The 14,920-nt window shown below is 39.8% G+C and overlaps 1 protein-coding gene across 1 annotated transcript in view; it reads right to left on the bottom strand.

Moving 5' to 3' along the window:
* Positions 1-2,292: 2,292 nt before the first annotated feature.
* LOC106569329 (parathyroid hormone/parathyroid hormone-related peptide receptor) overlaps positions 2,293-14,920 on the bottom strand; it is a 70,386-nt gene continuing 57,758 nt past the window's right edge. Inside the window, exons 6-13 of the mRNA XM_014140569.3 lie at positions 13,299-13,485; positions 10,955-11,108; positions 10,331-10,391; positions 9,774-9,840; positions 9,517-9,611; positions 8,385-8,526; positions 7,889-7,930; positions 2,293-7,045 (exon numbers count right to left, since the gene is read on the bottom strand). Coding sequence (XP_013996044.1) covers positions 6,671-7,045; positions 7,889-7,930; positions 8,385-8,526; positions 9,517-9,611; positions 9,774-9,840; positions 10,331-10,391; positions 10,955-11,108; positions 13,299-13,485 — 1,123 coding nt within the window. The 3' untranslated portion in view covers positions 2,293-6,670. The remainder of the gene's footprint in view (positions 7,046-7,888; positions 7,931-8,384; positions 8,527-9,516; positions 9,612-9,773; positions 9,841-10,330; positions 10,392-10,954; positions 11,109-13,298; positions 13,486-14,920) is intronic.

Below are 14,920 nucleotides of genomic sequence, written 5' to 3' on the forward strand. Positions count from 1 at the left end.
GATGCAGCACTCCATCACTATTGGTCAAATAGCCCATACAGAGCCTGGAGGTGTGTTTTGGGTCATTGTCCTGTTGAAAAACAAATGATAGTCCCACTAAGTGCAAACCAGATGGGATGGCGTATTGCTGCAGAATGCTGTGGTAGCCATGCTGGTTAAGTGTGCCCTGAATTCTAAATAAATCACAGACAGTGTCACCAGCAAAGCACCCCCACACCATCACACCTCCGCCTCCATGCTTCACCGTGGGAACCACACATGCGGACATCATCCGTTCACCTACTCTGCGTCTCACAAAGATACAGCGGTTGGAACCAAAAATTTCAAATTTGGACTCATCAGACCAAAGGACAGATTTCCATCGGTCTAATGTCCATTTCTCGTGTTTCTTGGCCCAAGCAAGTCTCTTCTTATTGGTGTCCTTTAGTAGTAGATGTTTCTTTGCAATTCGACCATGAAGGCTTGATTCACGCAGTCTCCTCTAAACAGCTGATGTTGAGATGTGTCTGTTACTTGAACACTATGAAGCGTTTATTTGGGCTGCAATCTGAGTTGCAGTTAATTGCCGAACTTTTGACTGGTACTGTATATCAAATATATATATTTATATTTTTTAAATGCATTTTCCTTTATTATTTTCCCCTAACCCTATGATCCTTCCCCTCTAAGCCTACCATCCCTCCCCATTTTTTATTAATTTGTGAAAATATCTAAAAACACACTTCCACTTTGACATTATGTGGTATTGTAGGTAGGCCAGTGACACAACAAAACAAGGAAACATTCAAGGGGTGCGAATACTTTTTCAAGGCACTGTACGTCTTGAATTATTTCTATATATTTTAGATCTATTTGCTTTGCAGTAAAGTCTCATTCGACATTTTAGTCATTTAGCAGACTCTCTTATCAAGAGCGACTCACAGTTAGTCCATTCAACTTAAGATAGCTAGGTGAGACAACCACATATCACAGTCATAGTAAGCACATTTTTCCTCAATAAAGTAGCTATCAGCAAAGTCAGTGTGAGTAGTAAAAGATGAAGTGCGAGTCTTAGTTCATGAAAGGCGAGTGTGTTCGTTTTTATTTGTATTGTTTTTTTTGGGGGGGGGGGGGGATTTTTTGTGGGAGTTTTTTTTTGGGGGGGACGGGGGGTATTTAAGATACTCTTTAAAGAGTTAGGGTTTCAAACATTTTCAGAAGATGGACAGGAGCTCTGCTGTCCTAGCATCAGCGGGAAGCTCGTTCCTTCCTTGACCTGGGTTCACCTTACATTTTGATTGGTTCTCGGAGGTGGAGCAAACGAAACTCATAGCATAGAAAAAACATAGTTATTGTGATGCTGTGTAGTACAGAGGCCATTTAGATTGTTATGTTTGTCATGATCAATTACCAGGATTATAAAATCCTTTGGAGTGCAGATTGCCTACAGTACTTCATGGCCTTCTGGTAGATTCAAACTAAGTTAATCAAATATTTTTCTATTTCAAATACCCATAATTTGTTTCCCAGCCAGCCCAGTAAACGTATGAAACCTCATTAGTAGAATATATAGGCCGTGTTCATTAGAATGGCGCATTCATTAGAATACTGTGACCCACTTAAGGTAGGGATCACTTTGCCGGGATTATATATTTTCCTTTCCACTTACCAGATATTATTGCTGTCAGAGGTCTTGATGATAACAAATGCTGTTGTTGCGGCCTCCAAGTGATTGTTCCCTCTTGTGCTTTTTATCCTTCTAGCTGTAGTTGTGGACAAAAAAGAAGCGGTAACAACAGTCTCAGGAAAAGTGGACGGTGACAAGGGGGAAAAGAAGACCAAGGGGAAGAAAGAGGGCAAGGGTGCCAAGGAGGAAAAGGATGATGAAAAGGAGGGATCAACTAAGAAAAAAGGAGAAAAAGGTGAAAAGGAAGGAGGAAAGAAAGGAGAAGCAAGTGAAGTAAAAGGGAAGAAGATGGAGAAAGGAGGAGGTGATAAAGGAGGAGGTGCAAAAGGAGGTGCAAAGGGGGGAGCCAAAAAACCTCCTGTGAAAAAGTGAACACTGGGCCCGAAACACACATTTATTTTTTTACTCGTCAATTTTTTAATACTTTTTGTAAATATGGAATGCGTATAATATTGTATATAATGAGAATAAAAGTACATATTAATTTCTTCAACCTGTATGTAAGTTCTTGTTAGAACAAGAACAGAATTACTATAGGATTGCAGTCATGTTTCAAATTCAATGAACACTTCAGTTACAGTACAATTGTACATTTGAATGTCTTATTCACAATACAATGATGAACATTAGATTGGAATTTTATTTTATTTTAAACCCACGTTTACATTTACAACATTGACTTCACTCAACCGACATTGAGTGAAATCAACCAGGTATGGTGTGTCCTATTTCAAACTCAAACAGTCACACCCTCTCTACACATGGCATAAAGACTATTAATGAAAAATACCAACTCCTATCTCCTTGAGGACGGACACATTTTCAATATAAGATAAATAAAAAAACAATGACAATATCATGTAATTTTTACTTCCATGAGAGGTAATTTTCAAAAAATGAGTACAATATTAGCTCTGTTAAGTATTGGCCTGTTTACATACTGAATTAAAAAACAATACATTTACATGATACAATCAATAAATCAAATCAAATGAAATGTTATTGGTCACATACACATATTTAGCAGATGTTATTGCGGATGTAGTGAAATGCTTGTGTTCCTAGCTCCAACAATAGGAAATATAATAGGGTATTTAAAGTGCTCAAATATTTTTTTTAATAAATGTTTTCCTAATCAACACTGGCTCTAGCATTGCCCCCTCCGAATCAAACATGGACAGTTAAAGCTCAGACGGGCATACCTACAAAACATAATACTAATAATACACCCAAACGTATTTACTTGCCAGTGGCATGTTTGTTGGCTGTAGCTTGGTTTAAGATAACCACTGTATAAGATAATGGGGATATTCTACTGTATTTTTCATTTTCTTGTTGCCTTAGATGGCATCTTTAGGTAACACTTTCTCTAATGGTATCCTTACATCACGCTTATATCACGCGACAGATCTTTGTGAGGCAGAAAATGATCTCCGCCTTTATATTTAGCTCTACTCTTCAGTATAAAAGATCATGTGCCCTAACCATATAAGACCATGACAATAAATAGAAATAGCAAGCCACACAGAGATCAGAAATTAAACGTACATTGGGATGGACAGGGTTGAAAACCTATATGACCTATTGGGACGGATTGGAATGAAACGTACATTGGGATGGACAGGGTTGAAAACGTATATGACCTATTGGGACGGATTGGAATGAAACGGACATTGGGATGGACAGGGTTGAAAACGTATATGACCTATTGGGACGGATTGGAATGAAACGTACATTGGGATGGACAGGGTTGAAAACATATATGACCTATTGGGGCGGATTGGGAATGAAACGGACATTGGGATGGACAGGGTTGAAAACGTATATGATCTATTGGGACGGATTGGAATGAAACGTACATTGGGATGGACAGGGTTGAAAACGTATATGAACTATTGGGACGGATTGGAATGAAACGTACATTGGGATGGACAGGGTTGAAAACGTATATGACCTATTGGGACGGATTGGAATGAAACGTACATTGGGATGGACAGGGTTGAAAACATATATGACCTATTGGGATGGATTGGAATGAAACATACATTGGGATGGACAGGGTTGAAAACATATATGACCTATTGGGACGGATTGGAATGAAACGTACATTGGGATGGACAGGGTTGAAAACATATATGACCTATTGGGACGGATTGGAATGAAACATACATTACGTGTTGGGACCTTGGCATCTTTACACATAGCCTGGTGAATGAGTCTGTTTGTGCTTTAGCCAACTCCTCTCTGTTTTCTATGTGTTCATTCATTTTCATGCCAAACATACAGTACATACAGTAAGGCATGACAATGCTAGAAGAGTTGGCTACAGCACATACTGTACTGTATAGGACCAGGCTACTTGACACTCTCTAAAAGACACACATCCTGCTTCTGTGACAAACTAACAAACAAATAATTTGAACCCTTCACTTCACTCCGTGAACATTGTCTGGAAAGCGAACTGCAGTGTGATGTAACAGAAATGTGAAGTGTAACTAGACATATTTTCGCAAAGTGTATACTTCAGGAATAAGGCCTGAGAATTTGTGGTATATGGCCAATATAATATACCACGGCTAAGGGCTGTTCTTATGTGCGACGCAACGCGGAGTACCTGGACACAGCCCTTAGCCGTGGTATATTAGCCATATTTCACAAACCCCAGAGGAGACTTATTGCTATTATAAACTGGTTACCAATGTAATTAGAGCAGTAAAAATACATGTTTCCTCATACCTCTTGGTATATGGTCTGATATACCATGACCTTCAGCCAATCAGAATTCAGGGCTCAAACCACCCACTTTATAAATGTGGATAAAGAGTAGTGGGGGAGGGAACTGTAGGGCCAAAGTGTATACATGTGGATATACAGTAGCGGAGTGCAATTGAGTTCTTGACTCCCATCAACCTAAAGTCTATCAACTGCCACATTCACAGAATTACATGTGAGTATAGTGTAAATAGCTGTCTAATGTTATGTTATTACCTCTTATAGGCATTCTACTGAAATCTTAACTCTATGGTCCTGAATCCTCATACAGTATGTTGTCCCTCACCTACAGTATGTATCCAGTTTCTATGTTTTTACCACTAAATACAATATAAATCATTCTACATTTTCAACATCCCTTAACATTTTCAACAGTCTGTACAAATATCAAATTATAGTTCTAATATATTTACATGACCTTTGATGCCATTTTAGCTCACAGCTAGAATGGATTTTATTATCATTGTAAACATTGTGACTTCTATGCAAATGCATACATACTGTATATACAAAAAGAGCAGCAAAACACTGGACTATATAGAACATAACAGTTGTGTGCTATTCAGTTCTGGTGTTCCTTCATACCGTCTCTTCATAAGTCTCCCTGGGAATTCTCCTGTGGAATTTGAGAATCCCTTGGAATTCCTCATCTAATTAACATTCAGTATTTTTTTTTCTGTTTTTTTCTGTTTTCTGCACCCTGAGTTTTGGAGAGGGTGCCTCCCTTTAAAACGTTAATAAAGTAGTTTTCTACAATTACATTATATAATAGCTATTTGTTGTCCTCTTAGAGCTGTCTCTACCACTCCATTTCTCCCAAAACTTAAAAGTCCAATGCAGATGTTTTTATCTCAATAACAAATCATTTCTGGGTAACACTGTGATTGTTTTCAATTAAAATTGTAAAACTGAAACCAAAATTCCTTCTTAGCAGAGAGTAATTTCTCAAGTAAGAATGTTGCTAGGACTGTCTGGGAGTGGTCTGAGTTGGGAGGGGAAAACTGAAAACAAGCTATTATTTGCAGAGAGGTTTGGAACTCTCTTTCTTATTGGTCTATTAACTAACTTACCCCATGGTGATATTGCCAGGCAGGCCAAAATTCCATCTAACCAAAACAGGTAGAAATTTCAGGCGGTCTTTTCAAACGTCTTACATTAAAATGGCATTATCATAATTTCCACAATTTTACAGTATTATTCCAACCTCAGAGTGTGGAAATATATATAAAACGCAGGAAAATCACGTTTTGACTCCAATGGGCTCCAAGTTTCGGTTCCTTTTGTGGCATTATATATTGTGAAATATAATATTATTATTGAAGAATGTAATCATCAACACATCATGGAAAAAGCATAACCTTCCATAGCCATTGAATATTAGGATAGTCTCTTTTAAATAGCAAAAATACAAACTGTACAAAAAGTTGATACTCATGGGGAAAAGTAATCCATTGGGCCTTTCGCCATATAAATCAACTCTAGAAGCCAGCACACCTCTGAAACTACAAACTAGCTCCAACTGATGCACTAGAATGGAGGGTTTAGAGGACCTGAGTTTTATTCCCTTTTAGCTACATCAAAGCGGGTTGGGTCATCTCAATTTACATCCACATTTTCAAACAAATTGAAACGTAGTGAGATCTCCCCAACCACACAGGCAGAATCAACTGCAGCCAGGCATATTCTCATATCACTAGGAGTGCCTAATGTAGCAGATGTGAGCTAGTGAGCTGTATGCTAACTTAGCCATCTGCTACACTAATATAAGCTAACATGCTCCTGCCAGAATGAGGACCTATAGTATACGGTTGACACCTTCAGCCACAGGACCTGTGGACAATCAATGCTGTCTGTTTCAGTCAGACACATTAGCCTACTGTTCATCCACAGACCATGGTTGGTATTCATCCATTATAAAGTACTTGCTGCAACACATTGAAGGCAGTGAAATAAAATCAACTGAGAAGCTTGACTGGTCTATGTGGTGCTATGTTTCATGGGAAGATCTCAATTGCATACTCCTTGCATCCTCTCTCCTCTTCTCCTTTTCAAAACTCATTGGATGAGAAAGCCAGAGGTCCCTCTGGAGACGAGGAGAGAGGACACAAGGAGTATGTAATTGAGATTTTTCCCATGACTCATTCCTACAGAGATCGTCCTCACAGTGGAGGCGCTATTGGCTGCCTGAAGGTCACATGACATGACCATCTCTCGCAAGAGGTCACATGATTGTCACATGACGGTCTCCCGCTCCTCCTCCACTACAGGTGAGGGTTTCTCCTCCTCAACAGAGTGCGGTGCCACGTTACTGGATGGCTGCTCCTCTTCGGGAACATGTAACTCCTGTCCTGAGGAAGGGATGGAGTGCTCGGAGATGGAACCATTCTTCACGTACCCCGGGAGATTCCGGTGCCCGTTGACGGTGACGGGGCCCCCAAGGCGCGTGGTCAGGTGCAGTGCCAGGGGCCCCCGGGCAGTGACGTTGGTTACACTGGTGTGAGACACCATAGGTCCATAACTATACGTGTTACTGCCACTACGGGCTTTACGTTTAAAGTCCAGGGCTAGTGTCCTCCTGCTCCACGATTTCTTCATTTCCGCTTGGACCTAAAGATGGAAAGAAATGAGATTGTCACTAATTTCCGGACTATTAAGCGCACCTGAATATAAGCCGCACCCACTGAATTAAAAAAATATATATATTTTGAACATAAATAAGCCGCACATGTCTATAAGCCGCAGGTGCCTACCGGTACATTGAAACAAATGAACTTTACACAGGCTTTAACGAAACACGGCTTGTAACAAAAATAAATAGGCTTTAATGAAACACGGCTTGTAACAAAAAATTCAAAATTAGCAGTAAGCATTAGTTGTCTTTTTGCACTGAGTCAATTCCTCACGCTGCTGTTTCCAACGTCTTATCATCGACTCATTAAGACCAAGCTCCCGTGCAGCAGCTCTATTTCCTTTTCCAACAGCCAGATCAATCGCCTTCAACTTGAAAGCTGCATCATATGCATTTCTCCGTGTCTTTGCCATGATGAGGGTGACAAAATGACTACCGTAATCAGAATGATGGGAAGTTTGAGAGCGCTCGATTTAATCTAAACAGTAAAAAAAAAGTTGGTCTAAACTGTTTTTTTTGAGAATTTTTTTTTTAAAGCTGGAAAAATCCATATATTAGCCGCGTCATTGTTTAAGCCGCGAGGTTCAAAGCCTGGGAAGAATGTTGCGGCTTATAGTCCGGAATTTACGGTAAATAGATCTAATCTACTGTGACATACAATAATTGAGTCTCAGGTGTGTGCTTGCTGTGACTGCAATTTATCTTGAACATTATATTATCTTTCAGGATTACATATTTTGTCTTAAATAAAATACTATAATGAGTCATTGCGGACATTTTCACAGAAATATATTAACAAAGTTGTTCAAAGTAGTCCTTACCTCCCCATTGCAGAAACAATATATAATTGCAACAAAGAATCCCTGAAAAGGAAAAAAAAACATGATTACATTTTTGCTTAAGCCTCAAAGTTCACAGGTTGACCTGTGCATCTATCCAGAGCACTCTGGAAGAATGCCATGCAATCTAAAGTGACTTCTTCACGTCATTGATACCAGCTGCTTACTCTGAAAACACTGAGCTGTGCTCTCTCAAAATCTTAACTCATCACAGTTTAATCACAACTCAATAGCTAATTATGTGTAGCACACCACTAAAACAGATGCAGTGCCCCTTAGTGGATCTTTTTAAAGTACTGTAGTAGCCCATCGTTTCAGATCCATTGCTGGCTGCCTGTGACTAAACCCATATGCAGTAGTATATTCATTCATTCTTTCGTTCGTTTGTTCATTCATTCATTAGTTAGTTCGTCCATTAGTTTGTTCATTCATTCATTCATCCATCCATCCATCCATGCTGTACAACATAAGTCGGTACCTGGAATGAATTGAATAGCATCTCATAGTGCATCTGTATCTGCCATGGGACTTCAGTCACTTCAGTATAAGGCATGGCCATGAACACTATGTAGTGGACACCAAACAGTGGCATCAGGACCAATGTAGACTTCAACAGTTTCCTGAATAAATACAAGCAAATGTTCATACGATTCTTTTTTCTTTTTTCTTACAATCCACACTGAGTGAACAAAACAGAACAGCTTCCTAATATTGAGTTGCTCCTCCTTTAGCCCTCAGAACAGCATTCTTTGGGGCATGGACTCTACAAGGTGTCAAAAGTGTCAAGGTGTCAAAAGCGTTCCACAGGGATGCTGGCCAATGTTGACTCCAATGCTTCCCACAGCTGTGTCAAGTTGGTTGGATGTCCTTTGGGTGGGGGACCATTCTTGATACACACAGGAAACTGTTGAGCTTTGAAAACCCAGCAGCGTTGTAGTTTTTGACACACTCAAACTGGTGCGCCTTGCACCTACAACCATACCCCTTTCAAAGGCACTTAAATATTTTATCTTGCCCATTCACCCTCTGAATGGTACACATACACACTCCATGTCTTGTCTAAAGGCTTAAACACCCTTCTGTAACCTGTCTCCCCCCATTCATCTACACTGATTGAAGTGGATTTAACAGGTGACATCAATAAGGGGTCATATCTTTCACCTGGTCAGTCTATGTCATGGAAATACATAGATTGTCATGTTTTGTACACTTTGTACACTATTTATTGGCATTTTGCCCCATTGCTCATAAAACATTTTTTGCCAGCTACAAAGATCATCTACTGTACCTTTTATCTACAGTGCTGTACAGATTTCAATGTGATTATTATTATTATACTTTTAACATTTATTTTTAGATTTACTATGCGTGACATTTATTGTAATGAGGAGATTAAGTTTGATATTATCATGGTCATTCACTGCATTATGCATTTTCATACGTAATATGTATCACTGACATTACTGGTGGCATGTTTTGGTGTGATAAAGATTCTATATTTCTATCAGCATGCTGGAGATAAAACAGAATACACATGTATATAAATAATAAAATGTCATGATAAAGCAGTCAGGGAAGGAGGAGCAGTCAGTCAGAGTAATGCTTCTTACCTGTACTGCTGTCTTGTGTCACATCTGCCAGCATTTGTCTCTCGAAGTTTAGTGGCCAGAACTCGTATTATATTCAGGAACAGCATAAAATTCACCTTTGAAAACAGAAAATTACACAATGTAGAACACCAAGGCTAGATCTCTCAAAAAACAAATGGTGGTCATAGTGGTAAGTAATTGTGGTAAGTAAACGTGTCAATCGAAAACGTTAAATGCCATTACGCCAATTAAGATTTTCAATTGACATGTTTACTTACCACTATTGCTGTTAGAATGGGCACTTGTACGATCCACTTCAGATTGCCTGCACTTAGGTCCCAGCACCTGCAAGTGATAAACAGGGCATTTATGAAAAACTAATACAGGTAGGTATAATTGTTTAACTAATCGCTTTCAGGATCTGATCTGTTTCGGTTTATCCTAGTGTAGCAACAACACATGGGGAAGTTGGCAGTGCTTCCAGTCTGTTCCTAGGCTCTGAGTCCTAGGCTGGAATTCTATCCAACCAGCCATGGCAATGTTTACACATGGTCCTTGTACACAAACTACTGCCTCCGTACACACATGTCCTACCCTGAAAACTGTCAGAATCTACCTGTGAGAGGTACTACTGTGTAAATACTGCAATGCGTGTTTCTAAGAAATTGAGGATGTACACTCACACCCTTAAATGTTCTAAGAATCTAAGAGGATTCTGGAACACGTTCTAAGGTCCTGTTTCACATTCCCATGAAAGATTCTGGCAAATGTACAGTACTATGTGTTTAGAGCTGACATCATCAATAACGAATTGGGATTTTAGCGCAGTACTTACTCTGTGTCTGCCAAAGTGGCTCTCACACTCGCCCACACTGTCACAAACATAGCTGGGACCCCTGTAAATCAACAACAACAAACATAAAAAAGATCTTAAAACTACTAAACAGCCGAGACCCCTGCAGAACAGAGCATAATTATTTGCAATCACACAAACAATGATTCAAAAACAAAATACAGTCATTTTCTTCCAATTATCATTGTGGATTCAAGTCAAAATTACCCTTGTAATATACTGCTAATATAATGTCGTTTTTCGGGATTCTTGCAGCGATGCAATTGGGTGACACGGCATCCACATTGTATGCGCTGTGCTTACATAACAGATACGCACAGTGTGTACAATGCAGGAGCCGTACAGCCGAGTTTTCTGACCTCTTCTTGAGTTCTGATTATAGTTGTACTCACACAGTATGTGTGAAACCAATGAATTGTAGATAATTGTGGAATCAACAATATTATCAGCTTTCTACTAAACCTTCCTCGAAACCTTATAACATTGGAATGGCTTTTGAAATTGATTGATTAATACATCTGTCTGGGATAGTACGTTTAGCTTATTTTTTTACTTCATAGCAGTGAATCTGCAGTAAAACCTCCAAAGAATTCTGTGACCACTCACCCCATCCAATTAGAGTGAATCCCCAGAGGTACTTCCTGTCTGAGAAGAAGGTCATGAAGATGAGGCTGTGGAGGTACAGACCCTCTACTAGGATCCAATAGTAGTTGGTAGCCAGGAAATATAGAAACAGGGTCACTGCCACCTTACAGCCAATCTAAAGGAAACACAACAGACAAATACATCAAATATACTGAACTTACTAAGCATCCTTAAATACAGCAGCCTATTTCATGGTCACAAGCACCTGTAGATGAATGAGTAATGACTTCCAACACCTTGAGACCTAGGCACTATAAGGTTCTATCTGATCTTTAGATGGTTTTTCAAATCTCTGTGAAGTAAACATTTTGAAAAAGTACATTTTAATTAAGTGAAAAAATATTCTATCTGCATGAACCAATTTCAACGTTATGATATAAGGTTCTATCTGCAATCCGATCACAGGCCTGAACAAATACAAAACTAATCAGAATGCATGTCTCTGCCATCTCCCTCTAAGTATGATCTAGGCTAGTCTAGCCAGCAATAATGGCACGCAAGCAACAAAAAAACAACACTGTCAGAAATCTTACAGTAAATGATATCACATCGTTGTTCAGTGATGACAGTAATTCATCTGAGGATCATAATAAATGTCTTAATGTATTTGATGATGTGTTCTGACTCTATCTTGATACAATAGTGTTATTCTATCATTTATGCTATTCAAATAGCTACAGTCTTCTTAAAAACTGAACATGTCTAATTCAGAAGTGTCAGATCGAACCTTATGGCTGAACCCAGATTGACATTTCAGAGCCATAAGGTTATATCCGCGATTGCACCCCCATAAAGACACGGATTTACAAATGTCTCAGGATTTTCATACTCTGCACTTTAGGTACCTTTAAGCTGAGGACCTTAATGGGTAACAAAAGAAGAATTCACTACAAAACAGTTCTGAGATCTGGCATGTGAAAACTTTTATGCTCAATATCTCAAAACTATGCTTTGGGCAGATAGAACCTTGCGCCTTGATCACACCGACAGCATCATTGCGCAAAATGGTACGCAGCAGCATTTCTGTCGAGCCGTCTACGCATACATTTTGACGCATACGTTCGATAAATCCAACGTATGCACCACACAGAACGCACTGCAACTGCCTCTGCAACAAAATGCAGCAAGGCAAACGCACCGTTCCATTGGAAGTGAACGTAGTTCTGGTGAACTAAAATGCAATGACGCTGTCGTTGTGATCGAGGCACTATAGTCTCAAGGTCAAGACCTGTCTATCGCAGAATCAATTCAGAATGCCTTAGATCTTCTTATAGTGACCTGAAACCATTTTGAATCCTTATAATCCACTCTTGCTTCGCACTGTTATATAGTTCTACTGCTGGGTTGGTGCGACATACAGAAACTCTAAGGGCAGTGTGTACATTGACAAATGTGAAATCACTTTGTAGTGAGTAAACCAACATTCAAGCCTGTCCAGGATGAAATCTTAACCTCTAGGTTCCAATCACGGTTTGTACAATTAAAGATGTATTCTAATCCTAATGAATACTGTGTGTTGTTCCAATCTGTAGATGCTGATCAACTGTAAACAACAGGGAATCCCTGGTGGTTCAGCCTGTGTATGCCCCGAGAGAAGCCAACCTCTGCCTGTACTTTGAAGTCCATAGCTGATTCCTTCAGCCTTGCATGCTCACTCTAGCTAGGGATAATACACACGAGCCAAGAGAGACTTAGCCTTTTCTCCTCTCTCTCTCTCTCTCTCTCTCTCTCTCTCTCTCTCTCTCTCTCTCTCTCTCTCTCTCTCTCTCTCTCTCTCTCTCTCCTCTCTCTCTCTCTCTCTCTCTCTCTCTCTCTCTCTCTCTCTCTCTCTCTCTCTCTCTCTCTCTCTCTCTCTCTCTCTCTCTCTCTCTCTCTCTCTCTCTCTCTCTCTCTCTCTTATAATCATTAGGCAAGTCTTTCCAGTAGCATTGACTTTTTTTTTGTAATTTAGAAATGCTGCGAGAGACAGTAATGAAAAAATAATAATTATAATGAAAAGACTGATGACTCATAATACTGAATGCTGGAAGGACTTTAGTAAGTCATATCCAATAGTCCCTGGATTACACTGATCACTATATCCTTAGAGGAAGGCCTTTTACAACGATCCAACCAATTTACAATGGACCTTTCAAAACAACCAAGTTATAGAATTTGTAAACAACAAGTATTCCAGAATTAGTTTTCTATGGAAATAATTCACAGTTGTGTTTGATCAGTGACTTAATAACTACATTAGCCTGCTACCTACTATTCTCACGCACCAAACTTCCTATAGACTGGGGAGAAAAGATTAGGTACTTACAAACTGGGTTTTGTTAGCTGGAGGAGCCTCAGTGATGGACTTGAGATCTTCCACACTGACTCTCTCCATATCTTCTAGGGCAGAGCCAGAGTACAGCACCACGTCCTTTACGAAGATGCTGATGCCTCGGAGCATGAAGGACACAAACAGGTGCATGTGGATGTAGTTCCTGGTACAATGCAACCGCCTGGAAGAGAAGAGAGGAGAGGAGAGAAAGATCATATAAATGATGATATAATCTGCACCGTGATATGCAATCATCATGTTGGGGTAATTGTAAGTTATACTGTTGGCTTCTTCAGACCAAAGACAATCATTGAAAAAATACATAAATCCTTGTGCAAAACATCAGAGAATGTGTTGCTACTAAGCCATTACTACACTAGGAACCCATGTTGAAATGTTATCAAGGTGGTAAGTGTGTGGAGGGGTGAAGGTTTTTCACAGTGAGTGTGCGTGTGAACAGTATGTGTCTGTGAATGTGGGTGTGTGTTTTCACACTCTTCAGAAGTGTACTCATCATAATTAGAGCCAGCTGAATTCCTCGCTGACTATAACACATTCTTGAGATTTAGGGGATTGAAAAGCACAAATATTGAATGAACCTCGCCCACCTTAGCCATTTGGTCCCTGGTTCATTGAGTGAGGGAATTATTTTATAAAGACAAAAAGTATTTGGTGGTAATTGTAATGTTGCAGGGTGGCCAACATCCTCCTGAAGATTCCAGAAGAGCTACTGTGCGTGCAGGCGTATGCTCCAGCCCTGCTCGAAAACCCCACATTCAAAAAAATCCGCTGCTCAACAGGACCTTGATAAGATGACTAAGATGACTGGTGTGTTTGAGCAGGGTTGGGTGAAGATCCTTCACAGCCAGTAGCTCTCCAGATGGACGGTTGACGGACCACGTGTTTTATACAGTAGCCTATCAGTGCAGTATTATACTTTGTGGGTGGTTAAGTGCCTTGCTCAAGGTCACAACGGCAGGAGATACAATACATAGGTTCAGAGACCAGCAGCGTTCCATTGTCAACACCAGTGATCATAATGAATGTACTGTATTTTGTGAAGTGGTTTCTTGCATCAAAAACGCAATGTTCAGTCACCTTTTTGGCCCATGGTGTGACAGACCATACAAGTGACTTAAGCTTTTGGACAAGTAAAAGATCAGTCCTACTTGTCCGAAGGACAGGTGGCTAAAAAAGTTCATGTCAAGCCCTGGTGTATTGAGCAGAACAAAGAGCATGTGAATTTCCTCCCAGACAAGCAAGTTTATCTGTCACGTTGTCCTCAAAATATCCCTTGTCAACATCTTTAAATCATAGGGAGCTATATAATAAGTGACAGCAGAAAACTCATGCATCATTATTCGCTCATTATTTGCTTGTGACTAACCTCTGTAGTCAAACCAATAGGTAACCTGGCTATTAGACAATCTCTGCTTTGGGGAATATTGATTTATGAAGTTGTGAGGGAAAATCATATTGTATGTGAACCAGTGGAGGCTGCTGAGGGGAGGACGGCTCAGAATAATGGCTGGAATGGAGTGAACAGAATGGAATCAAACACATGGAACCCAATGTGTTTGATACCATTCCACTGATTCCACACCAGCCATTATCAA

This window comes from Salmo salar, chromosome 14, assembly GCF_965601325.2.
Source record: "Salmo salar chromosome 14, fSalSal1, whole genome shotgun sequence".
NCBI classification, from domain to species: Eukaryota; Metazoa; Chordata; class Actinopteri; order Salmoniformes; family Salmonidae; genus Salmo; species Salmo salar.